This window comes from Polyergus mexicanus, unplaced genomic scaffold (genome assembly GCF_030449975.1).
Source record: "Polyergus mexicanus isolate NDT 795.1 unplaced genomic scaffold, iyPolMexi1.0 SCAF_22, whole genome shotgun sequence".
Lineage (NCBI taxonomy): Eukaryota > Metazoa > Arthropoda > Insecta > Hymenoptera > Formicidae > Polyergus > Polyergus mexicanus.
The window spans coordinates 2,264,256-2,284,274 of record NW_027223342.1 but is presented as its reverse complement, the minus strand read 5'-3'; the positions used below and the strand labels follow the sequence as shown (position 1 = coordinate 2,284,274).

General features: G+C 38.4%; 1 protein-coding gene across 14 annotated transcripts in view; it reads left to right on the top strand.

The window, feature by feature from the left end:
* Positions 1-20,019, top strand: part of Sei (seizure) — a 97,371-nt gene that overhangs the window by 71,651 nt on the left and 5,701 nt on the right. For 6 of the 14 annotated variants that reach the window (XM_070312277.1, XM_070312274.1, XM_070312272.1 and 3 more), the window contains 14 exons: positions 7,859-8,102; positions 8,924-9,105; positions 10,431-10,451; positions 13,854-14,008; positions 14,279-14,399; positions 14,489-14,609; positions 14,833-15,142; positions 15,277-15,613; positions 15,871-16,055; positions 16,244-16,368; positions 17,075-17,170; positions 17,474-17,614; positions 17,833-18,145; positions 19,546-19,779. In XM_070312277.1, coding sequence (XP_070168378.1) covers positions 7,859-8,102; positions 8,924-9,105; positions 10,431-10,451; positions 13,854-14,008; positions 14,279-14,399; positions 14,489-14,609; positions 14,833-15,142; positions 15,277-15,613; positions 15,871-16,055; positions 16,244-16,368; positions 17,075-17,170; positions 17,474-17,614; positions 17,833-18,145; positions 19,546-19,779 — 2,585 coding nt within the window. Of the gene's footprint in view, positions 1-7,858; positions 8,103-8,923; positions 9,106-10,430; positions 10,452-13,853; positions 14,009-14,278; positions 14,400-14,488; positions 14,610-14,832; positions 15,143-15,276; positions 15,614-15,870; positions 16,056-16,243; positions 16,369-17,074; positions 17,171-17,473; positions 17,615-17,832; positions 18,146-18,387; positions 18,576-19,545; positions 19,780-20,019 lie in introns of those variants that run through there. The other 8 variants (XM_070312273.1, XM_070312283.1, XM_070312280.1 and 5 more) reach the window with 6 other exon arrangements.

Here is a 20,019-nt window from a genome sequence, read left to right as displayed (position 1 = left end):
TATGCTAAAATGTTTAGTATGCCGGAAGAAAATTGCCGATGTTAATCGACTTCGGAAAATTATGATTAATTAACTTTATCAAGGGAGAGAGAGAGAGAGAGAGAAAGAGTTAAATTAATCTAGAGTAATTCTTATTAAACATTTTACATTCTTTTTTTTTTTTTTTACATTAAAACACATTATTTAAAATTTGTAGATAAACGCAAAGCACACTCTACGAGAGATTCCAATCTTCTTTTGCAGCTATTCTCTGAAATTATCGTATATCAAGCTTGTTAGAGGACAGAAAAATTACTAATTAACGAGATAATATAATTGCGATAATAATTCCATAAAAGAAATATTATATCGCGTGTACTTAATGACAGTACGATATTCAACCTCGCTTGTTAAATACGCCAATTAAAAACGCAGATTAGCCGATTAATGACAGGATAAGAAATGAATTAACATTATCGTCGTACCAGCAATTAAATTGCGAGTCTACGAACGTTATTTAGAAGTAGCGCGCGTAACATTTTCGTCTCGTGTTTTTAGTTTTATAAAGCTGGATACACGCGCCTCATCTCTCGACCGTCTCGCCACGATGGTGAAGTAATTTATTGAACATTCTCATAAAATGTCAGTCGCTGTCACTTAACACGGCAATTTCCAAGTGCACTTAGCATACGATCGATGCATTATTAAATTAATGTCGTAAACGGATTGAAGGGGAAATTTCGCGCCCCGGTCTGTATTAACATTTAAGCCTATAATAGAATTATTGTTGACACATACGTAATAAGATGATCAATGAGATTGCATCATTGATTCTAATCCTGAAATGAATGTATCGTATAGGATGCATCGTTCTCTCTGTTCTTCTGTTATGCTGATTACTCTTAATCTTGGGCCTCGTAGTTTGCATTAATACAAATGCAATTTGCTTAAATCTTGAGTGAGCGATTATGGGAAGAGGGAAAATTCAAAATTATGGGGTTACGCGCGTGAGGAGAAACTTGCTGCGATGGTACGAGGATGAATCAGCCTCGTGAATATCGGCGAATGCGCCTTGACACTTTTATCCCCGCCCTATTTCTGATTTTTACCATCTGCGCTTTATTACGACTTGCGTCCTCCAATACTGGAGCAAAGCCATTCGCGATCTTATATATCTTCATCGCAGCTGATAATATATCAACGCGTTCAAACTCGTTAGCAATTTCTTTTCTCATTGAAAGAAAAATCGAATACGGTATTTCTCATTGTATCGACAATTACGATGATTTTTACGATTTTTTAATCGTTCAAGTCACATCTCTTCTTTAACGAGGAATTTATTATTTATACGATTAGATTAAATAAATTGGCAAGCTTAAATAATATAATTTGTAGCAATTAAAAAAGAGCAATTAACGGATACTCGTATAACATATAGTCAAATTAGAAAGAACGAAAACCACGTGTTAAAATTTAATAAATTAAAGGACAAAAAAAATATTATTTAACTTATATGTAATGTCTTTTATGTTCTTTAATTTAATATAATTTCTGTTGAGAGACGTAAGAAAGAATTTAAATTTTCTCTGCAATTTGAACGCGCGTGCAATTTATCTATGTGAATTTGAAAGATTAATTTATCAATTCGGGATTAAATAATTTACATTTTTTTTTTTTTTTTTTTTTTTTTTTTGAAAAGAGTTTTATCGATTCTCCTTGCATTCAAATAATTAATAACAATGTCACACGGGGTAGCAAATTAATTTCTGCGCATATTTTTTTTACAAATATCGAGAATACCTTCCTTCGATAAAAGTCGGGAATCTGATTATGACGTATACGTCATCTAATATGCGCCTGTTTGCCCCGATTTGCCATTCTCCGGTTTTATTTCGGATTTTTACGATCCGCTTTTACTATCCCCACGTATACCGGGCGTACGAAAATCGCTCCTAACGGGCTGTGAATTCGGTTGGACCGATGTGAGGGACAGATGTTTTCTGAAAGCACTCCTCGACATGCAATCTCGGCGCCGTTGCGCTCACTTCGCCTGAAACAGATCTCTCGAGAGCTTAGTTTTGCCGCGCGTACGCGAGCGTGCGGCCGACGCGGAATCGAAGCGGTTGAGAGAACCGACCGAAATTAGATCACCTTGCTGGAATTCGTTTGGCGAACCACGCGAAGCCACCGGAATCATTAGATCTTCTACGTCGCGGTGAACCCGCGATAATCACCGTTGTTATTCTGTCCGATTCTCCTGTGGAAACTGAATCCGAGCGTGAGGAGCATCCCTTAAGATTTTTCTCTCTCGACCGAGCACGACCAGAATTCCTTTCAACTCCGGAAATCACGAATAACATCGTGAGAAGATTCTTCAATATCGTGGGGTCTAGCGCGTTGAGGAATCCGAATATAGTTGAAAAATTCTCCCTCGTGAAATCCGATGAAAGCGGATGGACCGGAATCGTGTGGAAATTCCCTAAGCCGAGAAAGTCGCATCTAATACCATTTTGATGTAAATGTCATCCTCGCTTGTTTGAAATCGGTTCCCTCGCGGGGGCTGATTTCGCAGGATGTGGATAAAAGTGACTTTGTGAAATTTGCGGGAATTTATTCGACATCCCCCAAGACTATCCTTCAGGGATTTGAATCAGCCAACGTACAAGGGATTGCGTTTAACTTTACAATCGTGATAATCATCATCTGTGCTTCGTGATTCAGTGAGAAATTGTAACGTTGGGAAATTTTTCGGAGATTGCATTTTAAAATCGCAAATAAATAGATGGATAAATATCGAGGACAATTTAACTTTAATTCTTCGGTCATATTAATTCGATTAATTTTGCAGATAAACTTTTTGAGTATCTATTTCAAATCTTGTGATATAAGATTGAACCAGAGTAGTTTGCAATATTGATTCAATACTTGGATCTTTTAATCAGAAGTAATAACATAAATTGAGTCTTATTAAAGATATAATAATTTGCCAAGGTTTCATCGTTTGATAAAAATGTTTATGACAAATTCAACGAGACGCTAAATTTCCTGAACCAATCGAATTCCAATCGATGGCTCTTTGAATGTACGCTCTCGGCTTCTCGATCAAGAACTGTTTGAATCAGCTCGATGATATCGATCAAGTCTCTCGTAAAGTTTCTCGTAAAACTATGTAGTTCCCCCTTTATCTTCGTAAATTAAAGAAGCATCCAGAAAGCATTCAAATAGTCTGATATATTGACGTTGTCTGACCAAGAAATCCCATTATTTACTTAACGTTTATTTGTAACATTTGCACGAAAAAAAAAAACATAATTTTTACAGAAGTATGATTTAATAGAATTTTTCAAAATGGCCATGTTGGATTCGATCGAGAGTGAAAATTTTCTTTCCGAATTTGTCATCCTTGATACTCATCACGGATGCTAAATAAACGATCGTTGTTTTCGCGAAATGGAGAACTGAGAAGAATTTAGGGAATGTCCTAAGATTGCGCCAAGAGACATTGGAAATTTCTCAGTGAAAAAGCTTGGAAAAAAAAAAAAATAACGTAGCAGAGAAACAGGTGGTTTCTCCCACGTTGTTTGCTTTTATTTTTGCGCGCATATTAAAAACGCGCGAATATCGTTCGAGCAAGATTTATCACGATTGAGAATGACACTGGAATATTTCGCGAGAATGTCAGAAACCATGATGCGTTCATATTTTATGAAGGGAAAGAAGCAGAAGTTTGGTTCGACCCTGTCGACGGTAATTGACGTTTCTATTATTTACACTACCATTTCGATAGAATTAATAAAAAGATACACACAGTTATATTTTTTATACAAATATAAATTATAATTACAATACGACGAATATGTTACATTAATTACGTATGTATTTCTATTTATTTATTTGTACAAAAATTAAACATCGCAGATATAATTATTTTAATTATGCTAATACAACAAATCCGGTATATATTTATCTACCATTGTTGAAGACGTCTCGACGATAATTAGATAATTATAGAAACTACTTGATTTGTCATTCGCCAAATTTGCTTTTGCGGTATCTGTGCTCCTCCATCGTCACAGTGTTTATTCGCGTTTGTCAACGCTATCGAGCCTTTGCAACGTACTCATTACGTGTTCATTATCTGCTGCGAAATGGCGCGTACATTTTGCACCACTATCAATCGTTATTTCTGAGTACCCTGATGCGAATCCGGACGAACGGATGCTTTCATGGGACTGAGATCCGTTGTGAATAATAAGATGAATAACGAATAATGATGTATGGTATATCTTAGGAGCGAGAACACGCAAGAGCCTCGACGCAGAAGTTTTCTCTTTGTTAAAACATATTATAAACGAACTACGTTGTCATTAACGCGATCTCATTTTTAGATGGCACTTGGAAACCCGTCGTAAAAATCTGTTTATTCGCTTTTATGAATGTCGATGGATTATTGTTTCGATATACTCGATGAAATTAATTTGGGATAAATTTTGTTTTTAGTTTCCAATATCATTTATGAAATATTATCTTCTTCCCCATTATATCGAAATGCTTAATATAAAATTAGCACACACACACACACACACACGCAGTCAATAATCGTGGCTTTATTCTCGTCTTTAAAGGAGATTTTAAAAGCTTAAATTTTTCCTGTATTTCATCGCTATCTGCAAACTTAATCGCACTCGTCCTAATAAGGACGATCGCTATTCATGCGGGGAATATTTTCAAAGTTTGCCCAAAGAATTTTCGGAGCTGCTTTAAAGGCTCTCTAATCATTATAGAAGCCGCGGATACATCTTTTATTTGCACGCATATCGGGTATGTTTACGCGGGGAAAACATGATTCCGTTCTCGTGAATCTGCAAATATTAAATCGGAATGCGGGGAAGCCGGGCCATCGAAATGAAAGACGTAGTCGCGCGAATTGCTTCTCATAAATGGCCATCTTGTGAATTTGAACAGAAATATTTTCAGGCTTTTACATCAGTTTTTCTCTATAGTTAATTTAACGCGCGTAAAATTTATTCAAGCGTTTTTACAAAAATCCCTCTAAAATCCATCGACTCGGATGGAAGTTGCCGAAAAAAAAAAAAAAAGATTTCTTTGCCGTTACGCTCGTAATTTTTCGCTAGATTTATTTTCACGCTGTTTTTCCTGGTTCATTGAACGCTGATGGATAATAATCGCAGCAACTATTCGATAATTCCAGGTCACGGAGCGTGGTAACTACATGGCTAACGCCATCCGTCTTCGTTTACTTCATCTCGATTGCACTCGCGAAGCATCTTAGATCGATGGGAAATTCCATACCATTAATATATCTATATAAATGATATCATCAATTTGTCTTGATAGAATTACAATTATTACGTTAAAGAATCTCCTCTTCTGTTTTTTAATCTCTACAATTTTAACAGATTACCTTCTTAACTTTGAAACTTTTATTTCCCCCGATACATAGGAGATAATTGAATAAATATAGAAAAAAAAGAGAATTATACACACAAAAAGTAAGATGATTAATAACATTTATTTACACAAAACATAATATTTTTAACTAATAATATTATAATTTATTTTCATATATGTCTGTACATATACGTAAGAAAAATCTGTTTTTCTTAAAAAGTGGCGCCAACACTGTTGTGATAACTTTGGATCATTGGAATGGGGTCGTCCTCGCGACAGCCCTTCTCACATAGCATCATCTGCATGAATAAAACATGACCAAGCTGAATTTACATTCTCGCGGGTATCTCTGACTAGCCAACGAGCAGGTTTCTACCTTCCCTCCTCTGACCCATCTGACTATACTTTCCACCAGATGCAAGCTGATAATAAAAAATCGATTAAGAAACCCGAAGGAAGGGAACTGAGCGTTAGCTTGACTATTTTCTTTTTAAGAATGTCTACAGCAAGGTACACATTATTTGTTATTGGATATTATTTGATATCGAGCTAACCGAACTAGATCACCAAATAAGTACGATCGACGTTGAATTTTCGCTGAAGCAAATAATCGCGTATCAATTAATGTCGTAAATATCTAGAAAAATATATGCTAAATTTTAAGAAAAGAAAATTAAAGGGTATTTGCAATTTACGCGAGTATGAAACATAATATTGATAAAAATACTCGAAATTACCCTTGTATAATAATGTCGCTCTTTGAACGTTTCATACCCCAGGCGTTCTCAGTAATGCACATCCCATTTTCTATTTTTATTCGCTTATCGGTCGTTTATTGACCGAAGGGGTTTATAATAATAAAACGACCGCGCACGCATGTACGCGGGGGGAGGAAGAAAAAGGGAGCAAACTGCGACTTCATCGCGGGTAAGATGGTCAGTTCGTCGTACGAGCTTCTTGAGCGCGGGTTATCGTTAGCGAGCTTCCTTAACAACTTCTTGTTAGACCGATGACTCTCGACGGATCAGTGTTTTGCGTACCTCCCAATACTTGGCGCGCTCCGAAATGTGCCAGCTAAGGGTGCGCTACTACCCTGACACATCGTTTCTCACGACCAGCTGAGCGGCAGCCGGCCAATCCCGAGCCAATCGAACGAACGCCTCCCTTGGTCGGGGTGCATTGCATCAGTGTTAAGCCGACGCTCGGACGGCACTCTTCCGGTTCACAAGCCCCGTAAACAAGCGTTCTCGATTCACGAATGCCAAGAGGATCGATAACTCGAGATATTCGTCCGCGAGTGAGAGTGAAGGAGAGGGAGGCTAGCTTCGAACTGTCAACTTTTATTCGATGGTCGTGTAACGTATCGTTCCCGTTGGGGAATGTTTCCGCGTCGCGTTTTAACTGTTCATCCCCTGTGCAAAATCGATCGCTCTGCGAACTTAGTTGCCGCACGGAATTGCGACCATCGAGAACATCGAGAACATGACGCTTTGGTAGAATCGCGGATTACGGCGGCGTACTAAGTGGTTAAGCTTCCTCGCGAGCACGAAGCCTACTATAAAGCTCGTTCGTCGGATACTTGTGGCTGTAATCCCTTCAGTGGGAAAGCGGTAAACTTGATAGGCAAGGAGAGGAGATATCGCCAACTGTCGAATACGATATTCGCAAAAATGTGGAGCGACGTGATTCGGAGGATCCACTTTCGTCCATTGGCCGGATCGGGTTGACGAGATGGATGTACGGGAAATTTTTTGGAGTAAACTACTTTTTCTCATGTTCCTTATTTCAACTGTTTGCTGATCCCTCCTTGGCGAAAACCATGTTGGATAGGTCAACAAACAGTTGCCTCCTTGTTTTTCCTCCGCGTCTCGTAAGTGACGTGACACGATCAAACGGCTCCGACAATTCTATAAGTGTCTTTTACCGTGATGCACTTCAACGCGAGCGACGTTAAGCATATCTCTACAAACGTGTATCCATGTTGCTAGAACATTCTCCACGAACGACGTGCTGATGGAAATCCATTTTCCGCTATCTTATATCTCTCGCGTGATGTATATCTTGCGCACATGGAAAGTTCCAGGTGAAATGGATGTACAAATGGGTGTTGACTTAATATACAGGATGTCTCCAATTTAAATGGCAAAACATTAGGAGTGTGTAGGGGATCGAAAAGCTAAGACAGAAAGTCCTTTAGAGGTTTACTCGTTCTTCCTCCATTTTCGAGGGTTTTGTCTTAGTTTTTCGGTCCCCTACACGCTCTTGAAGTTTTGCCATTTAAATTGGGGACACTCTGTATAATATATATATAAAGCAATCTCTTCTCTCACCAGTTGTGAAACATTTTATTCCGTATAACGGATTTTTTTTTTTTTTTTTTTTTTTTACCTTTTAAAGAGAGAAGATGTAAAAAAGAGTGTAATAAAAGGGGAATATTTTTTCAAAATTTCCATATGATCTGTCATAGGTTCTGTCCCTCGGAGCAGACGTCCTCCCAGAGTACAAATTACAATCCCCCAGAATCCACAAGTGGACCATATTACACTATTCGCCGTTCAAGGCAGTCTGGGATTGGATTATATTGCTGCTCGTGATGTACACCGCCATATTTACGCCGTACGTCGCCGCTTTCGTTCTGTCAGATCCGGATTATAACAGCAGGAAGAACAAAAAGTACAGCGACGATCCCATCGTCATCATAGACTTTATAGGTAAGTCATTATTGAAATTTACGGTTTTTTTTTTATTTTGTTTTATTTTTAAATGAAATGAGATTGTATATCTAAAGTGATATTTTCAAAAATATCAATAATTAAATTATTATATTATATATAAATATAAATAATATTTTTAGACATAACAATTAATATTGCAAATTCAAATAAAGGAATGACAGGAACGATTTTTTTTTTTTTTTTTTTTTTTTTTTTTACATGAGTATGTTAATTTTAATGGTTCAATAATTACTATAATTCAACTTTTATTATTCTTATATTTCTATAGAAAAAAAAAACAAAGAGGCTGATTTAAAGTAAGATTAAGGTTCTTCTGACATTGAGAAGTAATATCGGATCTTAGAATAAAGTTTTAAATTTGATATCGACGTTCGAACACACACAGAGAGAGAGAGAGAGAGAGAGAGAGAGAGAATTGTGTAATGTTTCATATAACGTAGCTGGAACGCGGATAGCACGTCACGACTGTCTGAGACAATAGAGTGGATAAAGAGACAATAGGGTGAAAATAGAACGAACGAGAAAGAAATCGGAGAAATGTCCATAGCAACATTTCTAGAGATACTATCTTCCATTATTCCGCGCGATGAATTTTAGCTTTATGGAAATTTTTGAATTTGTTATTATAGATTCGATATTATCGGGATGAAGAAACGAAATGAAAATTCACGTAACACAGTATATTCTTGGCATATAAAAAATTTGATAGATTGAATTCGCGATATAAAAATATCAAAGAATTATCGATTTTTCTTTGCAAAATATATACATAAAATATGTTTTTATTTTTCTTCCAGTCGACGTCACCTTCATCGTGGACATCATTATAAATTTTCGCACGACGTTCGTCAACAGCAACGATGAAGTGGTGTCCCATCCTGGAAAGATAGCCGTCCATTACCTGAAGGGTTGGTTCATCATCGACCTGGTGGCCGCCATTCCCTTCGATCTCCTACTCGTCGGCTCGGATACTGACGAGGTAAGTTTCGTCGCACGCTTTGCATTCCCTAGATTATCTCTTTCCCAAACCGGATCTGGTGTTTACGGGATTCACGTATCTCTTATGCCAATTTGCAGCTGCGTCGTTGGCGAGCGCGAGCGAGAATTCTTTCTCATAGAGAGATTATAAAAATTCATTTGGCATTTTACGTTCGCGCGTTAATCGCGCCTACTCTTTAATTTAGACGAACGGAAAATTTTCCGACAACGAAAGCAATTTCGTGATTCGTTTATAAGTGACACTCGCGGACGCCAGATCGCCGGACGAGTTTTCTAGAGAGAGAATGTCGGTGTTAGTTGGTAAATATGATTAGGATGACATGCCGAGCCCAAGTTACATGCCCATAGATGTGACTTTGACCGAACTGATGCTTAGTTCGTTTCTTCCTATTTTCGATCATTTCTCTCGGTGTTGAATGATTTCGTTTACCTTTATCGAGAATTAGTCGAGTCGTCGTGTTAATGTGCACACAATGTATTCGTACGGACGGACGAGAAACGTTCAAATTCGTCTTCTCGGTCTGCCCGGGACGATTCTACACAAAGTTGAACGTGTGCTACACGTGCGTCGAAAATCAACGTCCAGATGCGTGATAATGATGATATGAACGAAGTAACAACGCGACATTTAACGTCAATTGTGTATAAGTCGAAAAACGACATGTGTAACTCAGCATAAGCGAATCAATCCCTTTGTCTCGCTCGTACCTGTACGCACACGTATGTTTGTTTGCATACACTGTTAATAAATATGTAAGTAAATATAGTCTGTCGCTGTGAAAATTTCTGCTCTGATTGTCAAAGTATTAGACTATATACATATCAGATCTTCGTCAAGATTCTCTTCTACCTTTTTTTTTTTTCAATCGTGTGGTTTTTTTTTTATTCGTTTTTCGTTTAAACGATTCTTTCTTTGAATTTTCTCTCATGAGTTGATCTTTATTTGTCTCTCCCTCAATTTGTGAACGGTGGCTAAATGAAAGAGGTCGATATGCGCGAAAGAAAAGTGTGGTGAACATAAATAATTCCTCCCCCGTGATTAATTTAATTTATCGCGCTCCTGAAAGTGGCAAGAATGTCACTTGCTATCCGATCAAGTTTACGATTAATGAGATCAATTAATAAAGTCATCCGTCTCGGCAATTTCTTTAAAGCGAAACGTGTCTATGATTCTTGCGACATTCCTAACTTTAAGCGTGCGATCGAACAATATTATTAACAAGATTGAAAAATTATATAAATTATAAATTATCCACATTTCATATGAAGAGATCAAATTTTAACCTCAGTTTAACGTTTTCGTAGCTCGGCTTGGACAAGGACGAGGTTAGTTGACACATATATACACAAGAGATTCTTTCTCACTGACGTGTCTCTTTTCGTTATTACTTAATGCGGATTACAATCTACACCGTTTTCACATCAAACGATTAAAATCACCACCGCAATCACGAGTTTTTTTCTTACTAACTACTTTTCCTCTTTTTATCTCTTTATCTCTCTCTCTCTCTTTCTCTCTCTTTCTCTATCTCTCTTTCTCTCATGTACAAAACCGCTTAAACACATGTGTTACACATCTCACATATTCTTACAATTAGCACAGTTTTTCTCGCAATATAGACCGTCCTCCTTCGACCACGGCAATCAAAAGTCCTCACGCGATACGTATATAAACGCCTCACTTGATTACCGCAATCCCATTTTATGCCGAGAAATATCGAATGGAGTTTGATGGCAAATCTTTGCCTCCGCTCTGGTTTTCCAATTTTCCATACTTTTTTCTTATATAATATTTTGATATATTTTGAAACTATATATATTTTTGAAATATATCAAAATTTTATACGAGAAAGAAGAAATTTTAATCGACTCTATTCTTTTTACGATATACAAAAGCTATCTAGGAAGAATGTGCATGTTTTTTTTTCCCCTCTTTTTTTTAAGATTACTATACGAAATCGTTAACAGTACGCTTTCAATCAGTCCGTTTGTGCGAGATTTGGATTGCACAGAGTTGCACAGAGTTGATAAGCGTATTGCATCGCTACGCAATCTCATCAAGTTCGTGCGTTGAAGGAATAATTATTAGAGTTGGAACATTAATGATTAAATATGTATGTGGGCGCTATGCAAATTTCTAAAATTTACATAATATTGAAATAAAAAATATTAATTAATATTCACTTATGCAAATAACATTGAAATGTAGCGTATGCGCGCGTTTAATTTTTCGACTTTGAATTTGTTCATTTACGGAACGGAAAGATTGAAATTTCTATCGAAAATTGACGTCGGATTTATTGCGTAACAGAAATGATTGGCGCCATTCAATATCTGGCGAGAGACTAATAGTTATAGCCGTTATCATTTAATTAGAAACTTTTTTACCAGATATCGAACGTCGATATGATCGCGTATACGATCGCTTTTCTCACAATTTTCCGAGTATTTTGCGATGAGTTTCCTTTTTGTCTACGTTGTTTTGTCTATCCTTGTTGCAACCAGCTTGTCGAGAATTTTGTTTCTAATAAATAAATCAATTTTGGGGTTGCTTTACTCGCTCGAGTCTTGTGTTCTCTTTGGGATTGCAGGACGAGCAACGCTTTGTTACCGATTGCCTTGGTCGTATTTTGCAAGATTACGCATTTATCGGATCTACACACACAAACCAGCATCTGAGCTCACACGCTTTCGTGAATTCATCAATCTTAATCCGATATAATGATACTTCTTCTAAATTGATCGTGATTTAATCAAAGATTTATTACGTTTTAATGGATAGATAACCGGACGAAATGTCGAATCATTCTGGAAGGAAAGAAATTCCAGGAATTTCTACAGGACATGAATTGATCGCAACATATGCACAATCAGCTACGAACACGTACACGAATAAACGCGCCATGTTAATCAACAATGACACGATGAAAACACTCTCCGATCGAAAATACCTCATCGTGATTTCATCAACAATTACGCTTCAGCTGTTTCTTCTCTCAATTTTCTTCCAATACTATGTTGGTTCTATCATTTTGTTATGGAGCTTCTTTATGTATTCTTTTATTAGACCTTTTCGTTGCAAGCTGTATAAGATGGTGATCGTATTCGATTGAAAAAAACTTTCTGATGGGTGAATTTTATTTGATTTAACTTGTGTGTGTGTGTGTGTGTGTGGATGTGTGTGTTTTCATTTTTCTACGCTTAACAGAGGTTTACGTTTCATATCCGTGGCGATTGAAAGGGCAAGCAAATAATAGCATCGCGTTTCGCGGTGAGATATTATTTTTTTACGAAAATGATAAAACTTTGCTCCATAAATCGATTGTTTCTCATCTCGAAATTTACATTTCATCAATTTTTATAATCTTTTATAATTCTTTTTTCATATATTTTTGCGCTTTCAATCGCCTAAAAACTTTTGTACATAAGTGATTCGCGTATTTTCTGTCGCTTACGCGCTTTTTCTCTAACGTGCAACGAGTGTGTTGGAAAAATCCATGTTCGAAAAACGATACTTTTATGTCGTCTCGAATATATTTATAACAAGCTGAGAGCTTCAAGCGTGAAATATATAATATCAATCAAAAAATTAATTGTAATCGCTTCGATTGAAACACGATGGATTTTGCATGATAGTCATAAAAGTATCGAGCTCGATCACTTTCAGTGCGAAAGCGTTCAAATCGATGTACATTTGTACTTATTGTTACTGTTTCGATGTTTGAAAATGATTTTTCTTAAACGGAGAGCTTCCCCGAATTTTCAGCAGGTAAGAAGGAACAGGAAGCATGACAGAATCTCCGTTTCTTTTTGTCCTAAATCACCTAAAATTAATTTCGATGAGTAGCTTTTCTTTTTTTATTTCGGCGATTGCTTGCCAGCCATTTTGCAATTACTTTATACTTTATTCGAATTAGATACATCAATAGCGATCGTAATTTGATGTATCTTATCGGGGAAGCCCCGATAAATTTCTATTCTTCTCGAAACTCTATATAAATTTAGAAAGAAAGCTATTATTCTATCTTTTCTTTTTCTCTTTCTCTCTTGAATCGATGCAAGTCGAGCTTACTTACAACAGGAGGAAAGTCGTCACTTCAGTCGTCTCAAGAGGCAGATGCGACGCTTTAATAACGGCATGAATTAATATTGAAAGTTATCTCAGGCTTTAAATGTCGATTCGCGACTAAATTGGACGAGGCGAAATTCTCCGTTTCAGCGATTGATGTGCAACCGAAGTGACGACTTCCGGCAGGAGTGACACTTCCAACATGGAAATGGCCTTCACGCGAACGTCATATGAACTGATAAATACCTGTTTGTGCGGGGCACGTGTAATGGAAATGATAGACTCAACCTGTCAAGATATCTGTGTTCTTTACGATTTTGCGAAAGAATTATATAGAGTCTCTATATAATTATCCTAAAAATTAAGAAATTTTTAAAGTCAAGTCTCTCATTCGTTTTGCATATATATGCCCTTTACACGTAAGCACATTTTGCTGCAAGGGCACGATTCATCCTCGCACGAGCAGTTTTTCAAGCAAGACAGGTTGTGCGTTATCATATTTCGATAACGAAGACATCGGGCAAATATAAATGGTAACGAACGGCGTTCAGTAAGGGCCGATTTCTATGTCTCGAAAGTGCGGACTGGACGAGAATCGAAAGGAGATGATTGGGGGTGGGGGCGCACGAGAGATGAGAAAAATGACAAATTATTTTCAGACGACGACGCTGATCGGACTCTTGAAGACGGCCCGTCTGCTGCGCCTCGTCAGGGTAGCCAGAAAGATCGATAGATACAGCGAGTATGGTGCTGCGGTTTTGTTGCTCTTAATGGCCACCTTCGCCCTCATTGCTCATTGGATGGCGTGCATATGGTGAGTAATCGTGTACCCTCGAAATTTATGCTTTTTTATCTTATAACTTTAATTACATCTAGTACCGATACGTCTCTTCAGCTATGACTTTATGACCAATTTGAAGTCGATTCTCCCTTGGGAAAAATTTTTTTATGAGAACTTCTCCTTTATTGCGATCCATTCATTTAATCGATTGGAAAATATATGGACTCGAAGGGATATCCTTGTAATATTCTTCGGAATCTCCCGAGCTCGTTATATTATCTCGATATTTCGCGCTTTTTAAAGGTACGCCATAGGAAACGCCGAGAGACCAACCCTGAAGAGTAAGGTTGGTTGGTTGGATATTTTAGCCAACGACACGCATCAGTTTTACTTTCACAATAACACCGGTGGACCGAGTATAAAAGTAAGTAATCCGCTCTATTTGAGATCGCGTGATCTCTTTTGTTCAACAATGTATCAATGTTTGCTGTAACCAATGTAACTTTTTTCCAGAGTCGCTACATCACGGCGCTGTATTTTACCTTCAGTAGTCTTACGTCCGTAGGCTTTGGAAACGTGGCGCCCAATACCGATGCCGAGAAGATCTTTACAATAGTCGTCATGTTGATCGGATGTGAGTCGATAGATAATATATTAATCTGTGCATTATTAAAGATAAAAAGATATAATTAATAATTAAATAAAAACTAAACAGTAATGAAAATAAATAAAATAAGTGTTTTGCCGAAAACATTCTTTAAATTCTTTTAATAACATTTTTTCCTAAATTTGATTTGTGGAACCGCTGAACGGTTGACGGTTTACTTTATGTTTATCTTATGCTACGATGATTTCAGCTCTGATGTACGCTAGCATCTTCGGTAATGTATCGGCGATCATTCAGAGATTGTACAGCGGCACAGCTCGGTATCACACGCAGATGCTCCGAGTTAGGGAATTCATAAGGTTCCATCAGATTCCGAATCCCCTTCGTCAGCGATTGGAGGAATACTTTCAACACGCGTGGACCTATACGAACGGCATTGACATGAATAGTGTTCTGAAAGGATTCCCCGAGTGCCTTCAGGCTGACATCTGTCTTCATCTCAATAGGAATCTTTTAAACAATTGCCGAGCCTTCGAGGGGGCTAGTCCAGGTTGTTTAAGGTAATTATTGCCGATGTATTTGCAAAATCATAGAAAAATAAAATTTTATCACGGTTTTAATAATATGTGATTTTTATAATTAATGAAAATCTCGGTGTTTTTTCTTTGTTTTTTTTTTGTTTTTTACAAAACAGGGCATTATCCTTAAAGTTTAAGACGACGCATGCGCCGCCGGGTGACACTTTAGTTCATCGGGGGGACGTATTGACCTCCCTGTATTTTATATCCCGCGGGAGTATCGAGATACTGAAGGACGACATCGTGATGGCCATTCTGGGCAAGGACGATATATTCGGCGAGAATCCGTGCATTTATCCGACGGTAGGAAAATCGTCCTGTAACGTTCGCGCCCTTACTTATTGCGATCTTCATAAAATCCACCGGGACGATCTGCTTGATGTTCTGGCGCTTTATCCAGAGTTCTCCAACCACTTTAGCCAAAATCTTGAGATTACTTTCAATATGCGAGACGTAAGTACTTCTTCCAATTCTTATATTATTAATATAATTTGCTCTCTTTTTCTCTATTGCCTCAAAAATTTCATTACTAGCTTATCATGAAATTTATAAAGATAAATTTATGTATATATATTTTATAATCTCGAAATCGCTTTTATTTCGCTTCATTTTATTATTATTTAAATTAGCTTAATAATCTATATTCGCGCCAAACTGATATAATATTACAACACTCTAATTCGCGAGTGATATCGATTGTTTCGTCTCAGGAGGAGCAGGCTGGTGTCGATCCAATATCAGCAAGGTTTCCTATCAGCACTCCTACCGACGTCGATATCGACGCCAGAAGATTCGCTTTCCGTCCACCAAGATATCGTCGAGGACCCGGCGGTCCTGGCACAAATCTTATTCCGACAGGTCGACAAGACTCGTTGCAAGATGATCAAGATGACTAGTAAGATCGTCTCATCTTTTTCATTCATATTTATTTTTCGATCTATTATTAATAACAAAATTTACATTCAAAGAATGATATAAACAGGATGAAAAATAATAACAAACAAAATTATTTGAAAATTAAAGAAAGATGAAAGTGCAGTGTTCGCTGTACTATATCCTTAATTTTATTTTTATCTGTTGCAGTGATAAAGGCAGCGGCCATGGTATCTTAGAGTTTAGCACGGACAAAGCCGGTCAGGATGTAACGCCGTTGAATCTGGAATTCGACGAGCCCAAGCAGAGGAGTTCGACCTTAAACTCGATAACTGGTGAGAGCGATTATTTCTTTCGATGGATTTCCTCATTTCGGGGAAATGATATTACAATCTTTTTCTCTCCCTTTTTCATGTTTGTTCCTAATATCCTGTTTGAGGAATGTTGTTCTTTGCACGATATAGAACCTCCATAAAGCAGGATATCTTCTTTTAACATTGATCAAGATTTTGGATTTTTTCGATATTCTCTTTTTAACTAATAAATAGCAGGATCCCTTGTAAAAATTGATTGCAGGCAACTCACGCTCGCATTGACGTTTCACATGTATTTGTAAATCTCATTGTCAGTGCCAAATTTGCCTGATTTTAGATTTTATTTGCCTAACATTGCGCTGAATAAAGATAGAGGATCAAATGGGGACCATAAATATGGATCTTATGTTAGAATCGACTATTCAGATTCGCTTATAATTTGTAATTGTAATTTGTAACGATATTAAAGCGTATTTTTTTTTTTTTTTTGTAAGTTTTTAAAAATATATATTTTGCCTCCGACTCGATGTAGCTTACATAATGTTATCGATTCTTTCGGTCTATTTATCGGTCTATTTTATTAACGTTATATGAATTTCCCTGTTATCGAGCTCTTTTTTTCTTTTTTTCTTTTTTTATTTTCCCTTTCCCTTCTTTAAGCTCTCCGCGTATCATGCTTTTTGTTTGAATCCCAAGTTCGATAACACCTTGAAACCTGGTTGTTCAGGCATGCTAACCCATCTCAAGCGCAGCATACCGGATCTACGTCAGCACAAGATTCACCTGCAGCCGCTTACCAGCCACGATTATCTCGCCAAGCAAAGTAAGTATATTTCGGGTATTTCAAGTATCGAAGTAGATTGGCTCGATCCTGCACGATTTAAATCGTCCCCGACCTGCGGAGATCCACTGCACCGCTCGCTCGCCAGAATCCAGAAGAGAACGTATGACCATCGATACACTTGTATCCCTTGATCGCGATGCACGTCGTAGTAAAGAAGTCCCTTAGCGCGCGCGAGTATATTTGCATGTATGTGCGATAAGAATATCTTCTTTTATACTCTTTTTTTTCTCTTTTTCAACCCGCAAAATACTTGCGATATTCATTGATGGCGTTTAAATCTAGTAACTACGCCGTTGACGAAACCAGCGCGCCGGAGTTCCGCCGCTGGCGAGAGTAGCCTCGGTCAAAACGTCGTTCATCCCACTTCGACAACATCGAGCCACTACACCACACCATCGCCCCCGCAGCATCCTCATTCCCATGGTAGGGGCTCATTTCTCTTAATCTCAGTAATTCACGCATGACAATTACTATATGCACTCGTCACTCGACGATAATAAAATTCCGCGCGCCTTTTCGCATCGTCATCTCGTACATTCATTACACATCGATCCTATTATCGTGAAATGTGAGATGCGAGTTGTATACGCATTCTCCTGGACAATCGAATTGTCGCGAGATGAATACGTTTGCTCTTTCAGGCGACTTCCAGAGCGGCCCGGGTCGGCCCGTGGAGGAGATCAACGCCAGGATCGATCTGCTGTCGCGACAGGTGTCCTCGCTGGAACACTCGATGGCCGGCGACATCAGATTGATCCTGAGCTTGCTCCAGCAGACACTCAACTCGTCCAGGGAGAGCTCCAGCATCGAGATGATGCCGGGGGCTGGCGCGAGACAGAGTAGCCGGGCACCGGCGTTGGTCCAGAGATCGGCGAGCGAACCGCAACCGCCAACAGTCCCGGCGAGCAACGGAAACGGGAAGATTCAGCCTAGCACGTCGCACGGATTGTTCAGGTAAATAGCGAAAATTGGAAATCTCGCGCGTTAAATTCCGCTTCTAATTATCCGCGTCGGATCGCGTTCCTCTCGTGCGCGTTGATAACACGACGCATCGAAGAGAGAGACAGTCGTGCGCGACAGCAACGCGTTCGGATTACGGTAGAGGGTTTACGATGTTTCCGCGGTGCGGTAGATTCCTATGAATTAAAATGTAAGAAATCGCAAGAAGTAATCGATATTTTATTATTCTTGGAAAGCCTTCTTTCGAAATCCCTGGATCAGTTGCATTTGATTTCGGCGTCTTTTATTTTGGAAAAGTTGGACAAGTTCCGAAGGTGACCATTATCACGTATTCTTCTTTGAACCCTTTGTGCGAGCAGTGTCACGAGAGTCGAATCAAGCGAGCGACATTAACATATTCATAATGTTGAAAAATAGATTTACCCTTCTCGATTACAAGCATGTTTATACAATATATATATATATATATATATATATATATATATATATATATATATATATATATATATAAAATTTTAAATATCAACAATCGAATCACGTTAATGACTGGCATCGACAATTTTATGTAAAGCAGAGATGTAGATTTTCTCCTAAAGACGACGTATATCATTATTGATTTCGATTCTTTATCTTAGAATATTGTATCTTGCCGTAGATACATTTCTAGTGTTGCACGCTTCGATACTTATATTAACCATAATATTAAATACTTAGAAATGCAAGGAACATTAAGTTGATAAAAAAAAAGTATTCTTTTATTAGAAAATATTTTTCTGGTTTTAGCACGTACGTCTCTCTCTCTCTCTCTCTCTCTCTCTCTCTCTCTCTCTCTCTCTCTCTCTCTCTCTCTCTCTCTCTTTCTTTCTTTCTTCTATACTCGCTCTGACGTATAATCTCTGCAATATCTAAGCATTTCTCTTCGTTTCGAAAACTGTCGGTAGTCAGTAGTTAACAAAAATGTTGGTTAACTTTAGCTTAATTATTTCTTACATCTGTTTACGCGTAGTTAATTAAACTAAAGTCGAAGTTGAAGAAATCGGTCTTTTGATATGATAGATCTCATCCTTCATTCTTAACTATATTTTACGTACATTCTCATAATCATTCATTGCTCGTATCAACCAATCGTAGCCGAGAGAAATGGTCGATGTCAGTCCCTTTACGCGATCGATAATCCCAAGGTCATCGTGACACTGCTCGAAATCAAACTTAGAAGATTAGAGGCCTGTGTCGAATATTCCACTGTACATATAACCACGTACGCTTCAAGTATTTTTATCTCGCTCAGCTACTACTTTAGCGGTTCTATTAGTACTCTGCGTTGATACCACTGCTTCTCGCGCGTGCATCCGCGCGTCGATCAGCTGATGCAAGAACGCCATTTCCCTCTGTAGTAGACCTCCCACGAGGGAGCCGACCTCCACATCGTCGGGCACGTCGCGGCTGACCGTTACGTCAGAGGCGTCCGCACTTGCGACGGCATTACAAACGGCCCTCAACAACCGCACCGGGCCCACGAGGTCGCAGAGCCAACCGGTCGATCTGGCCGTACCGATCAGTACGCAGCAGCAGACCCACGCTTGGCACAGTCAGCCCGCCGCCTTCAGAAGGGGTGAATACCGGAGTGGGTAGGTAGCTTGATAAAGGGCTTCTCGCGTCAAAGTTTTTTTTCTCGACTTGGAGCAAAGAACTGCACAAAATATCGGGTCCGAATGATAAACTGGAAAATTCGACTGCTGGCGGTGGCGCCTTTTCCGAACTCGTTTCAACTCGTTTTATTTATCGTATCGTACTGTTGGCAACTTTGTTTCCCGGCTTGGAAAAGGCGCTACCGCGCGTCGGTCGCTAAACGCGGACGCCGACTTTCT